The sequence below is a fragment of the Leopardus geoffroyi genome, chromosome B2 (assembly GCF_018350155.1).
Source record: "Leopardus geoffroyi isolate Oge1 chromosome B2, O.geoffroyi_Oge1_pat1.0, whole genome shotgun sequence".
In the NCBI taxonomy this organism is placed as follows: Eukaryota; Metazoa; Chordata; class Mammalia; order Carnivora; family Felidae; genus Leopardus; species Leopardus geoffroyi.
In genome coordinates, this window is record NC_059332.1 from 18,761,111 (window position 1) to 18,780,562 (window position 19,452).

Consider the following 19,452-nt stretch of genomic DNA (forward strand, 5'->3'; position numbering starts at 1 on the left):
TTATTCTGTAAAATGGAAATAATAATAGAACCCACCTCATAAGTTGGTGTGAGGCTTATATTAAAACATAAAATAATACGTGAGATAATTTGGATGAACTCTTAATAGAGTGCCTGGGTCATTGTAGGCATGTGATAAAGATTAGCTTCAGGAAGGAAGATATCTCAACTACTCTGGATAAATGGCTGGGACCTTGGCAATGAGCTCTGGAAAGAATTGTTGCATTGGTGAATATAAATTTTATAAAGCCAGGCAAATGCTTCTTCTTCTTCTTCTTCTTCTTTTTTTTTTTTTTTTTTTAAAGACTGGTAGATCCATCAAAAACCTTTATTAAGATCTTTTCCCTCAATGGTTTGTTATTTTCCAAACTGAAGACCCTGCCAGATTCTGAACGTAATTGTTCCTTAGTTAAGATTAGCCCAGGGGCGCCTGGGTGGCGCAGTCGGTTAAGTCCGACTTCAGCCAGGTCACGATCTCGCGGTCCGTGAGTTCGAGCCCCGCGTCGGACTCTGGGCTGATGGCTCAGAGCCTGGAGCCTGTTTCCGATTCTGTGTCTCCCTCTCTCTCTGCCTCTCCCCCGTTCATGCTCTGTCTCTCTCTGTCCCAAAAATAAATAAACGTTGAAAAAAAATTTTTTTAAAAAGATTAGCCCAGAAAGCACAAGTGTATAACATGATATTATGTTCAGTAGGCATTGTGATTAGTGGGAAAGACTTTATTCATTCATTCATAACCCTCTACTCATCTTACCATGTGAAAACAAGGAAAATAAATCGAGTAACAACAACAGAAGAGCCTACACACACACACACACACAAATATATATATGTATATTACATATAATATATATATACCTATACATACACATATACCCACATATATATCTCATACATATATGTAATCTTTTAAATATAAGTATATATGTATTCATGTGTATTTATATATGTAAATATACATTTACAGAGCACCCAATATTACCAAGTGTTACAGACAATATAGTAACGATGAATAATTAAATTAGACATAGATTTTTTTTATTTACAAAGTGTTACGACCTATTCTGAGTATTTTATATATCTTAACTGATTTATTGCTCATATTATAAGGCAGATAAATGTTACCATTCACACGTTACAGGTGAGGAAACTAAGGCTCAGAGATATTCAGGAACTTGGTCACACAAATCATAAGAGTGGCCTGGAATTTGAACCTAGTTGACCTAGGTATGGTGCCCACTCTATGAAGCAATAGAACTAATAGCTAGTTGTTAGCGAAAAGTAAGTGATGCAACAAATTCATATTGAGACGGAGAAGAATAGAACATCTGCTCAACCCAAATCTCTATCAAGTGAGATCTCTGACAGCTTAACAAACCAAGATTAATGGGAGGAAAATGTGAATTTTTGTTTTAAATGTTAATGTACTCAGTGTCCCCAGTGGATGATTAATAAAGTTGAATTAATTATTCCTGGAAAAACAAATATAGACATCCCATTTTCTGTAACTCTATTGCTCTAGATCAAATGGAATTATCACATAGAGAATTGGAATCAAAGGAATACATTGTGCATTTTGCATGTTAATTTGCTTCTTTCTTTCTTTCTTTCTTTCTTTCTTTCTTTCTTTCTTTCTTTCGTTTATTTTCTGAGAGAGAGAGACAGAGCATGAGCATGGGAGGGGCAGAGAGAGACACACACACAGAATCTGAAGAGGCTTAAGTATCCAAGCTGACAGCACAGAACCCAACGCAGGGCTCGAACCCACAAACCATGAGATCATGGCCTGAGCCAAAGTCAGATGCTGAACCCACTGAGCCACCCAGGTGCCCCTCATGTTAATTTGTTTAATGCTTTCAGTTTAGATTATTCAAATATACATACCCAGGCATGTAGAGTTTAAAGAAATGTGAGAATTGGGATGCCTGGGAGGCTCAATCGGTTCAGCGTCTGACTTCGGCTCAGGCCATGATCTCTCGGTTTGTGGGGTTGAGCCCCGCGTTGGGCTCTGTGCTGACAGCTCAGAGCCTGGAGCCTGCTTCGGATTCTGTGTCTCCCTCTCTCTCTTCCCCTTCCCCACTCGCAGTCTGCCTCTCTCTCTCAAAAGTAAATAAACATTAAAAAAATAGAGAAATATGAGAATTGATAAGGAAACAACATCGTGATGTAAGTTTATGTGGGGTTATCCATAATCTCATCCACTTGAAGAAGACCTCACTTCATGGCCTGGAGAAATATATTAATTAAGGTAATTAAGGAGCAGAAACTAAAGGTAGTTTGTCCATTTTGTGTGTGCATGTGTGTGTGTGTGTGTGTGTGTGTGTGTGTGTAATCCAAAATACATAGCAAATCTTGGAAGATATTTTATTTTTCTGAAATGAAGGGTAAAACCTTAAAATTAAGTATTATGGAATCCAAGGTGGAACAAAAAATAAAGGAGAAATCAAATATGGCCAGAGCTATAGAACTGAGGCATTCTGGTTGCACAGAGCATGGGTCTCTCTCCTTACAGGGTGGATGTCCTCTCTAGTAATCACCTCACTGCAGTTGGGTCAAGAGAAATCAGAAGAGTTGAGCCACCCAGGACCTTTTATAATTCTCCGAGCCTGTTTTAATCTGTTTATTTGCCTCAAGGTCATATTCCAACATAATTTAGCACTCATTGTCAAACAATGGATAGACACTGCCATTGTCATTGAATGAAGAAATAAAAAGATTGCCTTTAGTCTGCTAACATTCGTATGCGAGGTTTTTTTTTTTTTTTTCTTTACTCAATGTTTCAAATGCCCTGTACTTCCATCTGATTGGACATTGTAGGCCTTGTGTTCGATCTCTGAATCCTCAGTGGGCTCCGACCTGAGATCATGTTGATCGGCTCAGTCCTGGATCAGATGTCCCAGCCTAGGAGTGGGCGGGGTTGGCCTCAGCTTCCTGAACCTGAAGACTCCTGTGGGCAGCTGGGAAATATTCATATTTTAAGAACACTAATCCACCTCTTGTAATTTTTTAGAGATATTTATTTCCAATCTATGGTCCAATTTATGGACTAAAATAGTTTTTCAGCTTTCCTTGTGGGGAATGGTTTTTTGATTTGTGTGGGGTTTTTTTATTATTATTATTTTAATGTTTATTTTTGAGAAAGATAGAGACAGAGCATGAGAGGGGAGGAGCAGAGAGAGAGGGAGACACAGAATCTGAAACAGGCTCCAGGCTCCGAGCTGTTAGCACAGAGCCCGATGTGGGGCTTGAACCCACCAGCCGTGAGATCATGACCTGAGCCGTAGTGGGACACTTAAGCAACTGAGCCGCCTGGAGCGCCCCTTCTTGTGTGGAATGGTTTTATTCCTTACGTTCTTTTTCTCCCTTCTCCCTAAAACTGTCATTTTACCTCTTCTTTTAGCATGTATTGTGATCATAGCTACTTGTAAAAATTTTGAATGATTTGAGATACCATAATTTTTGCATGAATATATAATTTTTGAAGGACTGTTTGATGAAGGGTGGGGACTAGAAATGCAAGATTGTTAAGAATGAGAAAGGGTGGGACAGGCTGTGGAGGAAGGAAAAAAATGTGAATTCTATTCTAAAACCCATGCTGTTTGGACTCGCCTGAAATTACCGAAATTACTGAAATTGCAGAAGATACTGTTTTCCTAAAACTCTTAACTAAGATAGAGATATGTAAATATCTGTTTTTTTCCAGTTACTTCCCTCCCCAAGTGATTAAAAGAAAACATCACAATTCGGCATAAATACATTTTTTTAAATATAACACTTCATTCCTTGCTGAACAGTTGTGCAAATATTAGCAAAAGGCTTCTTACTAAAGCACGTAAGGCACTTTAACAAAAGCTTAGCTGTTCTCCTGGTTTCTCTTCTCTCTTTGCTCTTATCCATTCCAGAATTAGTGCTTAAGGTATAACTGATCATTTTACTTCCTTGGTCAAAAGCCTTAACTAGTTTCTCACAGGTGTCCCTGTCCAGTTAATTATATTTTGAGGGAGGCATCATGGGATGGTGGGCAAACTTGTGTTTTGGAGTCAAAGAGTAATGGGTTCAAATAGCCTCCAAGTCTTATGTCATATGTGGTCTTAGACAAGTCATTGAAACTCTCAGGGTATCAGTGTCAGTAATTCACATCATACCTACCATGTCACAACTATTATGTGTAACAAAAATATTAGCTATGAAATCGTATATAAATCATTCAGTATCTTTATTCATTAAGAATTTCCCATTTTATCTGTTTTTGATCTTACAGTACATTGTATCATTATTCAAATGTATTTTATTGCAAACTTAATCGCAATTTTCTTATGGACAAGGGCTTTTTCTTATAGCCTCTACATGATAGGAACTTAGAAATATATGCTAACTTAATGTTTTTTGAAAAAAATCTTTATTTATTTTGAGAGAGAGAAAAAGAGAGAGTGTGTGCGCACAGTGGTGGAGGGGCAAAGAGAGAGGGAGAGAGAGAGAAAATCCCAAGCAGTCTCTGTGCTCAGTGTGGAGAACGACCCAGGGACGATGTGGGATTTGTTGTAGGGCTCGATCCCATGACTGTGAGATCTTAAGCTAAGCCAAAGTCAAGAGCCTGATGTTTAACTGGTTGTGCCATTTAGGCACCCTAACTTAAAATTAAAGAATACTTGTTTAGCTCCTAAAATGTAAATGTCATTTTATGCGAAATTAAGGCATTGAAAGAGCAGAACATACGTGTGTGTGTGTGTGTGTGTGTGTGTGTGTGTGTCTGTGTATGTGTAAAATGTCTCACCATTATTTCAAGTGACTCTTGTTTATTTGGTACAGATACCGGAGGGTCCTATTAAGATTTAACCTGGCTTGGGCACCTGGGTGGCTCAGTTAAGCATCTGACTCTTGGTTTTGGCTCAGGTCATGATCTCACGGTTTGTGTCCTTCAGCCCTGTGTCAGACTCTGTGCTGACAGTGCAGAGCCTGGTTGGGATTCTCTCTCTCTCTCTCTCTCTCCCTTTCTCTCTGCCCCTCCCTTGTTTGTGCGCGCTCTCTCACAATAAATAAATAAGCTTAAAAAAGTAAAGATTTTATCTGTTTCTATAAAAAACCTGCCAAAGAATGAACCTGACCGCTTTCTTACACCACACACAAAAATAAATTCAAAATGGATGAAAGACCTAAATGTGAGACAGGAAACCATCAAAGTCCTAGAGGAGAAAACAGGGCACAACCTCTTTGACCTCAGCTGCAGCAACTTCTTTCTAGATATGTCTTCAGAAGCAAGGGAAGTAAAAACAAAAAATGAACTATTGAGACCTCATCAAGATAAAAAGCTTCTGCATAGTGAAGGAAAAAAATCAAGAAAACTAAAAGATAACCTGTGGAATGGGAGAAGATATTTGCAAATGACATATCGGATAAAGGGTTGGTATCCAAAATCTATAAAGAACTTAACAAACTCAACACCCAAGAAACAATCCAGTGAAGAAATGGGCAGAAGACATGAATAGATGTTTTCGAAAGGAGACATCCAGATGACCAACAGGTACATGAAAAGGTGCTCACTCATCATCAGAGAAATACAAATCAAAACGATAATGAGATGCCACCTCAGACCTGTCAACATGCCGAAAATTAACAATTGAGGAAACAACAGATGTTGGCGAGGATGAGAAATCCTGCACTGTTGGTGGGAATGCAAACTGGTGCAGCCACTCTGGAAAACAGTATGGAGATTCCTAAAAAAGCTAAAAATAGATCTACCCTATGACCCAGCAATGGCACTACAAGGTATTTATCCAAAGGATACAAAAATGCTGATTTGAAGGAGCACATGCGTCCCAATGTTTATAGCAGCACTATCAACAATAGCCAATCCAGGGGCGCCTGGGTGGCTCAGTCGGTTGAGTGACGGACTTCATCTCAGGTCATGATCTCGCAGTTCGTGAGTTCAAGCCCCGCGTCCGGTTCTGTGCTGACAGCTCAGAACCTGGAGCCTGCTTCGGATTCTGTGTCTCCCTTTCTCTCTCTGTCCCTCCCTTATTCGCATTCGGTCTCTGTCTCTCTCAAAATGAATAAACATCAAAATAAAATAAAAACAATAGCCAATCACAATGGAATACTTTTGGCAATCAAAAATAATGAAATCTCACCATTTGCAACAATGTGGATGGAGTGTATTATGTCACAGCGAAATAAGTCAGTCAGAGAACAAACAGTTGGTTGCTGGAGGGTAGGTGAGGGGGGATGGGCTAAATGGGGGATGGGCCTTACGGAGGCCACTTTTCAGGATGACGACTGGGTGTTGTATGTGAGTGATGAATCACTGGGCTCTACTCCTGACACTAGTAATTCATTGTATGTTAACTAATCTGAATTTAAATAACTAAATTGAAAAACATAAAGATTTTACCTGGTTCTATAAAATAACTTATAAATTATCTCCGTGTATGCTTTTGAGGAGTCTGTTTTTTATTCTTGTGTTCACCTTGCTCCATAGTTTAGTTCTATTACTTCATTGAAAAGCTCTCCTTACTTGAAGCTTCTCAGTGATTCTCCTTGTTCTGTGATAAGTCCCCCCATGTTGGACTGTCGGCCTGCTCATTCCCAGGGAACATCAAGCATTCGATAACTGTTGATGAAAGTAATATAAAATATTAAGAAGGCCTTAGGAAGGTGAATGACATCCGTGCAAAAGGGGAGACAGATAGAGTGCCCCAAATAATTCGTACATTTGAAAATGCCCACATAAATTTAATACTGGTGGAAAAATTGTTTAACTGTTAAAGAAAGCTCCTCAGAATGCTTTCTTTCCCCCATTTATATTAAGTGGCTTCATTTTAGAAAATATAATTTTTTATAGTGGAAAAACCACCTGGAGATTTTTTTGTCACTTTTTTTTTTCCTATTGCTGCTACTTCCTAACTCCAGTGTCCCTAAGGTAATTAGTGGGCTGAAATTTACATCATCGGCTTTGAGATTCTGTGAATATGAAGGAATAGCATTGTATGGTGACATATGGTGATGAGCATAGCAAAGCATATAAACTTGTGGAGTCACTATGCTGTGCACCCGAAAGTAATGTCACATTGTGTGTCAACTGTACTCGGATAAAAACAAATTATTTTAACTATTAATGATGTGATTTGGGGTCGCTCAGTCAGTTAAGTGTCCCACTTCGGCTCAGGTCATGATCTCGTGGTCCACTGGTTCAAGCCCCGGGTCAGGCTCTGTGCCGACAGCTCAGGGCCCGGAGCCTGCTTCGGATTCTGTGTCTCCCTCTCTCTCTGCCCCTCCCCACTCGCACTCTGTCTCTCTCTCAAAAATGAATAAACATTAAAAAATTTTTAAAAAAGATGTGATTTTTTAATGACAAGTTTTTGTCGAGTCCCAATTCTTACTGTACTGCCACAATTTCCAACAAAATTTTGGAGATTTATGCAGATGATGGGATTATTTGGGGGATGATGCTTTAAATACACATATATAAATATATGTGTGTATATATGTATATATATGCATATATATATATGTATATATATACACATATATATATTTAACGTTTATGTTTATTTATTTCTGAGAGAGAGAGAGACAGAGTGCAAGCAGGGGAGGGGCGGAGAGAGAGGGAGACACAGAATCGGAAGCAGGCTCCAGGCTCTGAGCTGACAGATATTCCAATATTATGGAAGCTGTTCTAAAAGTGCTGGTCGAGTGCAAGATGAATATCTTTGACTGGAGTACATCAGAGACAATACGGTGAAGTCCGTATTTTGATATATCTAGAGATGAATAATATCCGGTCATTGATTGCTTCATTTTTGATGCTAAAATTGGTTGTTGGTTTCTGGTGATGGTATCGTGACTCATCTGTGATTTTCCCTTTGAAATTAAAAAGTCTGTGTGATTACTTGGGTATCAAACAGTATTCACTTCCTCATCAACCAGTCACTTTTGACGGCTTTATGTCAATTGATAATTCTTGCCAGAAATAATTCATTAAGAATTGCAAGATGATGACTTTATATTCTACCATTTTGTCTAAATTTATTAGCCGTAATTCTTCCATAAATAGAACTTGCTTTGACCAACTGCAATTATTTTGTTATCTTAAATAGCTTCTTCTAAATGACAGGGTACATGTAGAAACAGTTTTCACGGTATTAGGTCATTGGTAGACACTTTCCTCTACTTGAAAAGCCAAAGGCATGATTTTATTTATTTTATTATTTTAGTTTTCAAAGGCATGATTTTATATTTAACATCAGAACCATTTTTCCCTCACGACTCTGAAATACATCTCAATAAGGCAGTTATTAAAAATACTTTGAAAATTAAATAAATTTAGGAAATTGGTATGTTAGGAAAGTTTTCACGAGTTTGTAAAGTGACGCATTATTCCTCAGCTACTTCTCAGTATCTTCCTTACTCTGGATCATACCAAATACTTCCTGCATATTTGATTTTATGTTTCTTAGAAATTTAAATTTAAATGTTCTTTCTTTCTCAACTCATGTCTCCAAAATTGTTATATTCCCCTACATATTAATAGAAAACCCATTCTTTTTTAATTTTTTTAAATGTTTTATTTATTTTTGAGACAGATGGAGACAGAGCATGAGCAGAGGAGGGGCAGAGAGAGAGAGGGAGACACAGAATCCAAAACAGGCCCCAGGCTCCGAGCTGTCAGCGCAGAGCCTGACTCGGGGCTCGAACTTGCAAACCGTGAGATCATGACCTGAGCCGAAGTTGGATGCTTAACCGACTGAGCCACCCAGGCGCCCCTAGAAAACCCATTCTTATAAGGGTCTGGGATCTGACTCCCAAGGGCTTTAAGTAGAAGATGTGAAGAATGGAAAGACAAAGACAACTTTCATTGTTTCTTGATCAAATATTGTACATGACCTTCACTTCTATATTTGTACATGTTGTACATGACCACAGATTTTTTTTCTTATTTTGTTTCTTTTTGGAGAGTTTTATGTTTTCTGTCTTTTTAAGTAGCAGATGCAAAAGTTAAAAAGGCATAATTCTTGTAGCCAATATGGAGCAGATAGTCCATATCACAGTGTGTCAAGCTCCTCAAGGATGCTCTGTATTTGGAAAAAGGCTTCCGGGAGTTTTTTGTTTGTTTGTTTGTTTTGTTAACCATAGTGTATCCTCACTCTTCACTCTGATATTTGAGAAACATAATACAGAGTTTAAAGTACTTAAATGTTATTATGAGTTTCATCTGGCAAGATTAAGCTATTTAAGTTTTCTAAGGTATTATTTTTCTTAAATTTTTAAAAATGTTTTATTTATTTTTGAGACAAAGAGAGACAGAGCATGAACGGGGGAGGGGCAGAGAGAGAGGGAGACACAGAATCCAAAGCAGGCTCCAAGCTCTGAGCTGTCAGCACAGGGCCTGACGCGGAGCTGGAACTCACAAACTGTGAGATCATGACCTGAGCCGAAGTCGGACGCTTAACTGACTGAGCCACCCAGGCACCCCAAGTTTTCCAAGGCATTATTGCCTATTATTCTTTAGTAATTCTTGCCAAACTGTTCCCTGTGTAATCCCCAATTATAACAAACCATCCCTTGTTCAGACTAATAGGATATGGTGGACAGTCTGGGTGGCAAAATATTTTGAAACAAATTCTACACACACACACACACACACACACACACACACAAGAATTATTTTTCTCTAAAAGCAGATATATGACTAAAGCGGCAAGAAATAATTGTTACATAATAAAGTTGGGGGTAAAATCTTCCTTAATGAAGTGATACCTTTTAATTAGCTCACCGTTAATAAATCGTCCGTGCTTCCGGAGTCCTTGAGAGGATTTGAAAATAGTTGGCTCCGTGAGGGAATTCATCATCTTTGCAAACCATGCTTGCCCTGTTTGGTCTTTTTTGGAAAATGGTTGGTGCAAAGGAAAATTTCCTAAGTTTTAATAAAGTTTTACTGTTTAGCTCTCTGCACGCCTTTCCAAAGGACCATACACATCCATCGATGCAAGCCTTAATTGTTGGCACAAGGATGTTGATTTGATCATGGGCTAATAATAGAAACTATATGGAGTGAAGTGAGTGAAAAAACTGTCACCCTGTGCATGTAACGTCTAAAAAGGCAATGTGACTATGTGCAGGGCCAATTACGTGGATTAAGATGGGTCTTTGTTGGGGCGCCTGGGTGGCTCTGTCAGTTAAGCGACTGACTCGGGCTCAGGTCATGATCTCACGGTTCCCGGGTTGGAGCCCGTGTGGGGCTCTGTGCTGCCAGTGTGGAGCCTGGAGCCTGCTTTGGACTCTGTGTCTCCCCCTCTCTCTGCCCCTCCCCCACTCGCACTCTCTCTCAAAAATAAACAAACATTTAAAAAAGAAAAAAGACTGAGCTCTGGAACCACAGAGAGCTGTCTCCAGTCTCCACCAGGTACTGGAAGCTCAAGGTCTCTGAGCCTCAGTTTACCCATCTGCAAAATAAGTGTGACGCTCAGAGTGCATGCATTAGAGGGCTGTTGCAAGAATCAAACGACGTAGTGCCTACAAAAGTGCTTAGAAGTGCCTCGCAAGGTGGCTTCATTAATTCCCGTCACCTAAATGCCATCGTCTTGCTGGTGAGAACCAGAAGCTCTGATCGCTTCTGTTACTGTCAGACTCACGTAGTTCACTCCTACTTACCGTTGCCACGTGGATATCACAAAAACACTGCACTGAAGCTTGTATTTCGTTCCTCAAAACTGTGTTTGCATTGCCTGCCCCACCTTTCCTTTCTCAGTAAATGGCACCACAGACCATTGATTTACTTAGGCCAGAAATCTCAAATTGGTTTTTCGTTTTTCATTTCCCCTCGTCTTCCTCATTCAGTTCATCAGCAAGGCTTCATAGCTGAGTCAAGTGGTTCGCCCTGTAGGTTGCTTCTACATACACCATTTGCTCCTTGGTAAACTTGCGAGTCTAAATGTGCCACGTTTTCTGTCACACAAGACTAAAGTGTGAGGCCACACCTGTAGGGCTCCTGTACCCTATGCTTCTGGTTGCTTTCCATCAATGGGGAGTCTTGTTAAGGGTTAAGAAGGAGAGAAGAGAGAAGTCATATAATAGTTAGCTCCTCCCTCCTCCTTGTGAGGTCAAGGCTGCATTGAGCTGGCTCTGTCCCTCCACCCAGGGTCTCTGTTCTACTCAAGAGAGATGACTTTATATGACTCTCCTTCCAGTATCTGGTGATGGCTGTGTGTCCTCATGCCTTCACGCCTGATGGTGGAATCAGCCTGCTCCTAAATCCATAGCTCTGTGATAAAACATTTGTCATCATCTCATTTTGAGAATGCCCGCATTTCTACTGGGACTTTTTCTGATACAGACCCTGAACTTGGGCTTTCTTGGTGATTAACCACAACAAAATTCCCATTTTGCGTAATGTGGTTAACTGGTTAACTAGCCTTACGCCCGCTATGTTGGAACATGGGGTTCATGTCTCTCAGAATTTTAACTGAAAGTCTGGCATGACCCTTCAGTTGCTTGGTTTCTCCTCAAATTGTCACACACATCTGCAGTTCCTGCAGGATTTCTGCCTTGGAGAGGAGGGCATGAGGTGGGAGGAAGCCACCATACGTGCACGCTTGGCTGCTTGATTTCCTTACTTTTACCTCCTTCTTCAGTTCCCACTCCACGTGGAGCAAAAGGGGGGAAGAGTCCCCACTGCCTCTTGCTTTCTGGTTGTGACTTCTTTTTGATGTTCTCCATCTTGAGAAGACATTTTCCCTCTCCAGTTATCTGAAGCTGAATGTTACCATAGCTGAACTTTGCTGAGAAATGTGATCTATTGGAGGGAGGAATAAATAAACATGCATTTAATAGTTTCAGAATTTCATCACTGGTTATACATAGGTCAGATATTTACTTAAACCTTCTAATGGCTTCCTAGTTGCACATAATATGTAGATTGGTTAACATCACCTTCATGTCCAGCAAGGTCTGGCTCCTATTTATATTTCTAACCCCAGTTCCCAGTATTCTCCTCTGGGGCTATACTTAGGTCACAGCCAAACTTCTTTCCTTCCTTTCGTTTCCTTTCCTTTCGTTTCCTTTCCTTTCGTTTCCTTTCCTTTCGTTTCCTTTCCTTTCGTTTCCTTTCCTTTCCTTTCCTTTCCTTTCCTTTCCTTTCTATAAAACTATGTCCTACCTCAGGACCTTTGTACATGCTGTTCTTTCTGCCTGGAACAATTAATTTCTTTTGCTCTTTGCATGGCTAAACAATTTTTTTACTAGTCTCATTAAAAAAATTTTTCCATCTTTCCTAACCTTCCCCCACAAACTTGTCCCTTAAAATTCTTCTCTATACTATTCTTTGGGTTCTTCTCTGCATTTTCCATTGTTATCATACTTGTCATTGTTTTATTCATTTCTCAAGTTTGTTTTATTTATCATGTCCAGTAGAAAGATGGTTTTACAATGTCAAGTATAATGTATATATTTGTGTACCACTGTATTTCTGGCTTCTAGCACAGTGTCTAGCATAAAGCAAAACCATAATAAATATCTGTAGAATAAGAGGCTGAACAAAGTACAGGGCCTAGTACAATGAGTGTCAATGCTCAATAAATGCACATTAACATTGCTATTATGAAACTCCTTCTAAACTATGTGATAAAGTTGAGAAGATTTACTTACTAGAATTTACTTACTAGAAGATTTACTTACTAGAATCACAATATATGACATGGCATCCTCTCAGTGGAAACGTGTGGTAGGGAAGGTCTTCTCTTGAAGAGATTTGTGGGTTTGGTTTTTGTCTAACCAAGTTGGACTCCACTAAGATTCACTGAAGACCTACACAGTTTTAAATGGAATTAGATAAGCAGACAAAGCACCTGCTTGGATTGAAAGAGACCGAGAGAGGGGCACCTGGGTGGCTCAGTCAGTTAAGTGTCTGACTTCAGCTCAGGTCATGATCTCATGGTTTGTGAGTTCGAGCCCTGCGTCAGGCTCTCTGCTGTCAGTACAAAGCCCGCTTTGGAGCTTCTGTTCCTTTCTCTGTGCCCCTCTCCAGCTTGTGTGCCACCCCCCCCCCAAAATAAATAAACATTTTAAAAAAAGAAAGAGACTGAGAGAGAACAAAATAAAGATGTCTTTGGACTCCCAAATTCTATTGGCAGAAAACAGGTTGAGAACCAAATGTAGCTGTTGGTTGAGAACCAAATGTAGCTGCAAACGTGGGTTACCTTTCATTAAAAAAAAAGCAGGGAAGATCCAAAGAGTGGAACCAGGCATCTAGAGGACAGAGCTGAGAGCCATAGAGAAGCATTCCAACCTTGAGACTTAATCAAGGAACTGCCAACATTTGCTTGTTTGGATTTCGTCATTGTTGGGGACTCAGGATCCTGGCCTCCCCTTAGCACCTTTTCATAGTTCCATCCCCCACTGTATCCGGGTTCATCTGTGTGGCCAATAGGCTGTAGCAGAAGTGCTGCTCTGTCATTTCCAAGGTTAGGTTACAAAGGACAGCAGCTTCCATTCTGAGATCTTTCTCTCTCTTTCATTTCCTCATCATTCACTTTCACTAAATATGTTGATATTTGTCCATATGATACCCTTTCAGAACATCTGGATCAGTATTCTTAGAAGGGTTGCTGCGTGTTATATTTTGCATGGCGCAATCCTGAGTTATGCCTGTTTGTCCTAGAATAATTGTTTCCTCATTGACTACCCAAGTGTTCTGGATTGGATGATAAATTGCACGATCACAATTATTATTAACATCTCTAGCATCCTACACATTCAGCCATATGTCCATTTACATTTTGTTAAACCGTACCATTGTGTGGTGTGTATGCAGGCACATGTGTGTGTGTGTGTGAGTGTGTGTGTGTGTGTGTGCGTGTGAGAGAGAGAGAGAGAGAGAGAGAGAGAAGCAGAGACAAAGAAAGCTGGTTTTTCAGGGCGCGTGGGTGGCTCAGTTGGTTAAGCGTCTGACTTCAGCTCAGTTCACGATCTTGCAGTTCGTGAGTTCATTCCCTGCATTGGACTCTGTTCTGATGGCTCAGAACCTGGAGCCTGCTTCACATTCTGTGTCTCCCTCTCTCTCTGCCCTTCTCCCGTTTGCACTGTCTCTCTCAAAAATAAATAAACATTAAAAAAAGCTGGCTTTGCATCTCTCCATTATTTCTCCTCTTTTTAAAATGTTTTTATAATTCTCTCCACCTTCCTGGCCAAAAGTAACTAAGCAGAGTTAGGAAAGTCATAGTCTATAAAAGGTGGCTGCAAAAGGTGTAAGTCCCATGTTCTCATTTGTCTCCTGGAACCTCAACCCTTATAGTAGCATATCCAGGTCTTAGAAAAACCAACTTCTACATATAATGCTTCAAGTGTTTCTTTTTGACCAATTTCATTTCCTTTCTTTTTTCTTCCATGCAGGACCTGAAATGTGGAGGGGAAGGACTCAGTCAGTACATTCCTATGTCATGTTTAAACACTGACAAAACATTTGACAAGTACGTTCCTTCATGGTGGATTGAATGCATTTTATTTTATTTTGTTTGTTTCACTCTAGGTTAAATATGGGGCAGTTATAGGTACCAAGCAGCCCGAGTTGGATTCACCTTAAGGATCAGGTTTGTGGGAGACATGACCTCCCTTCCTCCTGAAATTTATCTGTGCCCCTCCATTCCTATATGACTGTTGGGGATGGGGCCATCATAGTAATGGAAGTGTAGCTTGGAACCACGCCTTACTTACCTCTCAGGAAGTATCTAAATTCTTGGTCCAGTGTAGGAGCTTCCAAGATCAGGCTGTGGCACCTGCTGTTTCTCTGTGCCAGGAGAGGACGTGCAGTAGTGGTGGGTGTGGGTTCAGAGGGGCTCTCAAGGTAGATGGTCTCCCTTTGAATCTCAGGCTTTTATGCCTTATGACCATGTGACCTCAAATAAGATGGTCAACATTCCCCAGCATCGGTTCATCGGTGAAGTAGAAATAATAATACCTCATTGGATTATCTGAAGGGTTAAATGAAATAATAGATATAATGTTTTCTTTTTTTTTTTAAATTTTTTTTTTCAACGTTTATTTATTTTTGGGACAGAGAGACAGAGCATGAACGGGGGAGGGGCAGAGAGAGAGGGAGACACAAATCAGAAGCAGGCTCCAGGCTCTGAGCTGTCAGCCCAGAGCCCGACGCGGGGCTCGAACCCACGGACCACGAGATCGTGACCTGAGCTGAAGTCGGATGCTTAACCGACTGAGCCACCCAGGCGCCCCGATATAATGTTTTCAAAAGAGTACCTTGAACATGCTAGGCATCCCATAAGTGTTAGTTAATACTGTATATCAGGGCTTCTCAACAGGGATCAGTTTTGGCCTCAAGAGACATTTGGCAATGTCTGGAGACTTTTTAAAAAAAAATGTTTTTATTTATTTTTGAGACAGAGACAGAGCATGAGCAGGGGAGGGGCAGAGAGAGAGGGAGACATAGAATCCAAAGCAGGCTCCACGCTCTGAGCTGTCAGCACAGAGACCAACGCCAGGCTCGAACTCAGGGACTGTGAGATCATGACCTGAGCTGAAGTTGGACGCTCAACCGACTGAGCCACCCAGGCGCCCCTGGAGACATTTTTTTTATTATTATTATCATGACTGGGACTAAGGAAGGGTCTGTTAATGGCATCTGGTGGTTGGGGGCCAGGGATCTTGCTAAACATTCTACAATGCACAGGCAGCCTCTACAACAAAGGATTATGGGGTTCAAAATGTCAATAGTGCAGAGGTTGAGAAATCCTGTTGTATATATCAATGCTGTTTGCTCATTGTAATTTTACTTAATTTCTAATCTGACTAGCAGAGAAAATAAGGTATCGGCTGGAGTGGGGCCTCTCTGTGAAGACAATTCAGTGCCTCAGGGAACATGCCAAGCAGGCAAGATTGTATTTTGCTGAGATGTCATTCAGTGCTCAAGGTGGTATCACGGAGGTATAGGGTAGCATGTTCCCAGCGCCCAACTTTTCTGTGTTAGGACTTCAGACCAGGAAAATGGCCAGGGATGTCTGCAGGACATTATATGCAAGGGAGTTAATTACAGACTCATTTACAATAGTGAGAGTTGGAACAAACCTAAATATCCAACAATAAGAGATTATGCCATGGGGAAAAAAATCGAGTCACATGGAAAATGCCTATAATGTACAAAGTGGTAAATATGGGTTACAAAATAGTATTTACATCATCAGTCTTATTTTGTAAAGAATAAAAAGGTATATTTTGCTACCTGGCTATGAGGAACGGACCTCAATATTTCATCAGTGTTTATATCAGGGTCGTGGAGTAATGGATGACTATTGTGGGGCTTTTTATACAATTACATTTTGCATAATGTGCAAACATAAGCATATATTTCTATAATCACAAAAGTAATAAGTATTGTATATGAGGGGAAACCGAGAGTAATAATATGCCACAGGACCTAATTCAAAATGAGCTCATGTCTGGTCCGGTTCCTGGTCTAGGGTCTGACTACTCACTCCAAGGGGACACCAATCTCTAGACTTACCTCTACATACCTGATAAGGAGTTAAAACTGTGTATTAACCTTTTGATGTGCATTGTGTTTCTTTTTAACTAAGGGAGGTATTCTTAGGAAACCTTTAATTACAAAGAACTAAGATTGTAACTAAGGACCTTCCTCCTACCTTTAGGATGATAATCATGAATTCAGCATCTAATTATTTAGATTAAGTTTTTAAGATATTTCATGAGTGCCTTACAATGCTTGTCAAAAGAACAAAGAAAGAAACTGAGGAAACCATCTCACTGTGGTTAACACATCATGTTTGATGTTTACTAATGAAATCTGTTTACCTTCATAACTGTATAATAGGGCCATTAAAGACAATAGATACAGTAGTTTAAAAGTAATAAAATTTACAACAAAGTGTATTTAATTTGAAATTGAATTGCCAGCAAATGGTGTCCTAATGAACCCTTGTGTCAATGGAGCTCTAACCAAATTAAGGGAAATCATTTCTATCACAAGAAACTAAATCAGCTGTGAGATCCAAAAAGGCCATTCCTCTGGTGGGGATACAGTCATTGTCACAGATGGCTCTGCTGATGGAATTAAGCTTAAGTTAGGAGAAATGAAATACAAGATCCTTCTTAATTCAAATGAATTTGGGAACGCAGGCAAATGTTAGAAAATAAAAATTAAATAAATAAATAAATGAATGAATGAATAAATAAATAAATAAGTGAGTCATAAAAAAGAATCTCAAATAAAGGCAGTAAATGTTAACAGGAGGGAAAAAAAAAGCCTGGGGAACATTTTGAAGGTAGAAATAGATCTTGATTTCTGGCCATTGCATTACAAAAATAAAAAGTTTATGTCATATCAGCTATTCAGCTATTTGAACGATTCCTCTATTTCCAAGTTTCTTCATCAGTTTATAAGATTGAAGGAGTGGGGGGCTGAAAATGAAGTGGCAAAATGTCTTACCAAATATTTGATCTTCGGTAATTTCTGAAACGAGCCACATTTTAATTACTGGGAGATCAGTATTGACTACAGGGAGTCTTGAGTTTTATGGAGATCACATTTCAAAAGCTACTCATCTCCCCAGCTTTAATCAACGGTAGTTGTGTGGTATTTATCTAATTCTCAGTTAATCTGACACAATGTTTAAGGAAAACATCAAATTGTGTTGTGGTTCCAAAGGCAAACCTTTTCATTATCCGCATTGTCAATTTCTCTTCCTTTTATCTCCCCTCCTCTTGTACCCGCTGCAGAGTGCCAAGTCAACCATTAATTGCACATCGAGATGTCTGGAAAGAAAACAGGCCGGCCAAGCTCTGTACTCTCACAGACGTAACTCACGAATCAAAGGCGGCAGCAGCAGGACCTTGTGGGAAGGTGAGACTCTCATGACTGACTTTTTCTCGGATGCAAAAATGTGAAATGAGATCAACGGCTCTTGGCTCGCTGTCCTGGTTGGCTTTTCCTCCTGCTGGGACCCTCTAGAGAAACAGAGTTTCAACAGGTCTTGGTAAATATTTTTGAGGAGAATTCTACGCTCAAATAGAAGGGCTAAAATTCTCGACTGTAAAGCATTGGGAATTCCTCAAGAACGGTGTGCACAGTGCCAGGCTGGGTTCCCACTAGACAATGAGGCAGGACTGTCTCCATGCAAATGAGACAGGTTTGAGATTTGATGAATCTTCTGTCTTCTGTCCCTACTCATCTGACACTCGCTTTGAGGAAGGTTGTAAATGCAAGAGAGATTGTGGTATAATTCCTCAGACTGGCATTTCTGCCCCCTAGTCACCATTCGATTATCTTCCAAATTGCTGTGTTTCAGAGAGATAAAGATTTTTTATGGCTTGCTGACTTGAAACAACCACAAGAGCCAGCAAAGAAATGACTAAGCGGCCATGCATAGTAATTCCATTGGTAAATGACAAAATCTTTGTTTGTATGACATTTCCAAAATTACTACAGAAGATGGATCTAAAATACAAAATGTCACATTTGGCATGCAAAACTATCACAATATATTTCAGTATAAAATTCATAGAGGCGTTTAATTTAGAATGTGTTTAATAACTCGGTCTGCCTGCATCAGTAATCCTGCCTTGAGGTTTAAAGAGCTTGTCTTATTTATTCAGATGGCGTTAATTTTTTAAAAAAAAAAATATTTTTGGAAGCCAACATATTAAGGTTAAGTCTTTATTGTTAATTAAGATTTTCTAATTAAGCCAAAAATAATTGTTATTCTGATTGGTTTTTAAGTATGACTTCTGTGAGAAAACAAAAGAAGTTTAGCAACTTCCACTGTTTATTTAGCTGTGATTTGATTCCAGAAGCATACTATCTATATGGAAATATATATTATCGCTCACAAAATAAAGTCTAGGCAGGATTAAAAGGTACTTAACCGTTGGCTGCAGATTAATGGGTAGCTACTAACTCCAGGAGCCAGGAGAGTACAGTAAACTGCTTCGAAGAACGGCATTATTTTTTGCTTAAAGCACAATGTAATAGAGAATTCTTTGAGGTCAAATGATTCCAAAGACTATTTGGGACTTGAGAGTATAGAAAACATGACTTAATGACATTTGAGTTATTAATAATCCCAGTTTAATTTTTGTTTAATCTGAAACAAGTCCATTAAAAAAATCTTATCCATTTGGATAAACTTTCCAGCACTTGCTAAAAATGAAAATGGCCTATTCCTAAAAATGAAAATGGCCTATTCCTGTGAGTGGAAGGTAAGCAATGAAGTTCAAATGCCCCATAAAATATTCTTGACTCCTGTTCTTTAGTTACATACAATGTATGCTAAGTTTTAGGTTAAAGCACACACAAATGCTACTCCGTCCTTTAGGTTGTTTTTTTCTCTCCTTGGAAGCCCATGGGGTAAGTTGACCTCATGCTTCAATTGAATAAAAGTATCTATCAGGTGAAGGGTTTATCTGACCTACTTTGGACTTGACTCATCGAGGTGGT

The 19,452-nt window shown here is 39.6% G+C and overlaps 1 protein-coding gene across 1 annotated transcript in view; it reads left to right on the plus strand.

The window, feature by feature from the left end:
* Nucleotides 1–19,452, plus strand: part of LOC123609868 — a 225,929-nt gene that overhangs the window by 61,134 nt on the left and 145,343 nt on the right. The window contains exons 7-8 of the mRNA XM_045500895.1: nucleotides 14,379–14,455; nucleotides 17,736–17,859. Coding sequence (XP_045356851.1) covers nucleotides 14,379–14,455; nucleotides 17,736–17,859 — 201 coding nt within the window. The remainder of the gene's footprint in view (nucleotides 1–14,378; nucleotides 14,456–17,735; nucleotides 17,860–19,452) is intronic.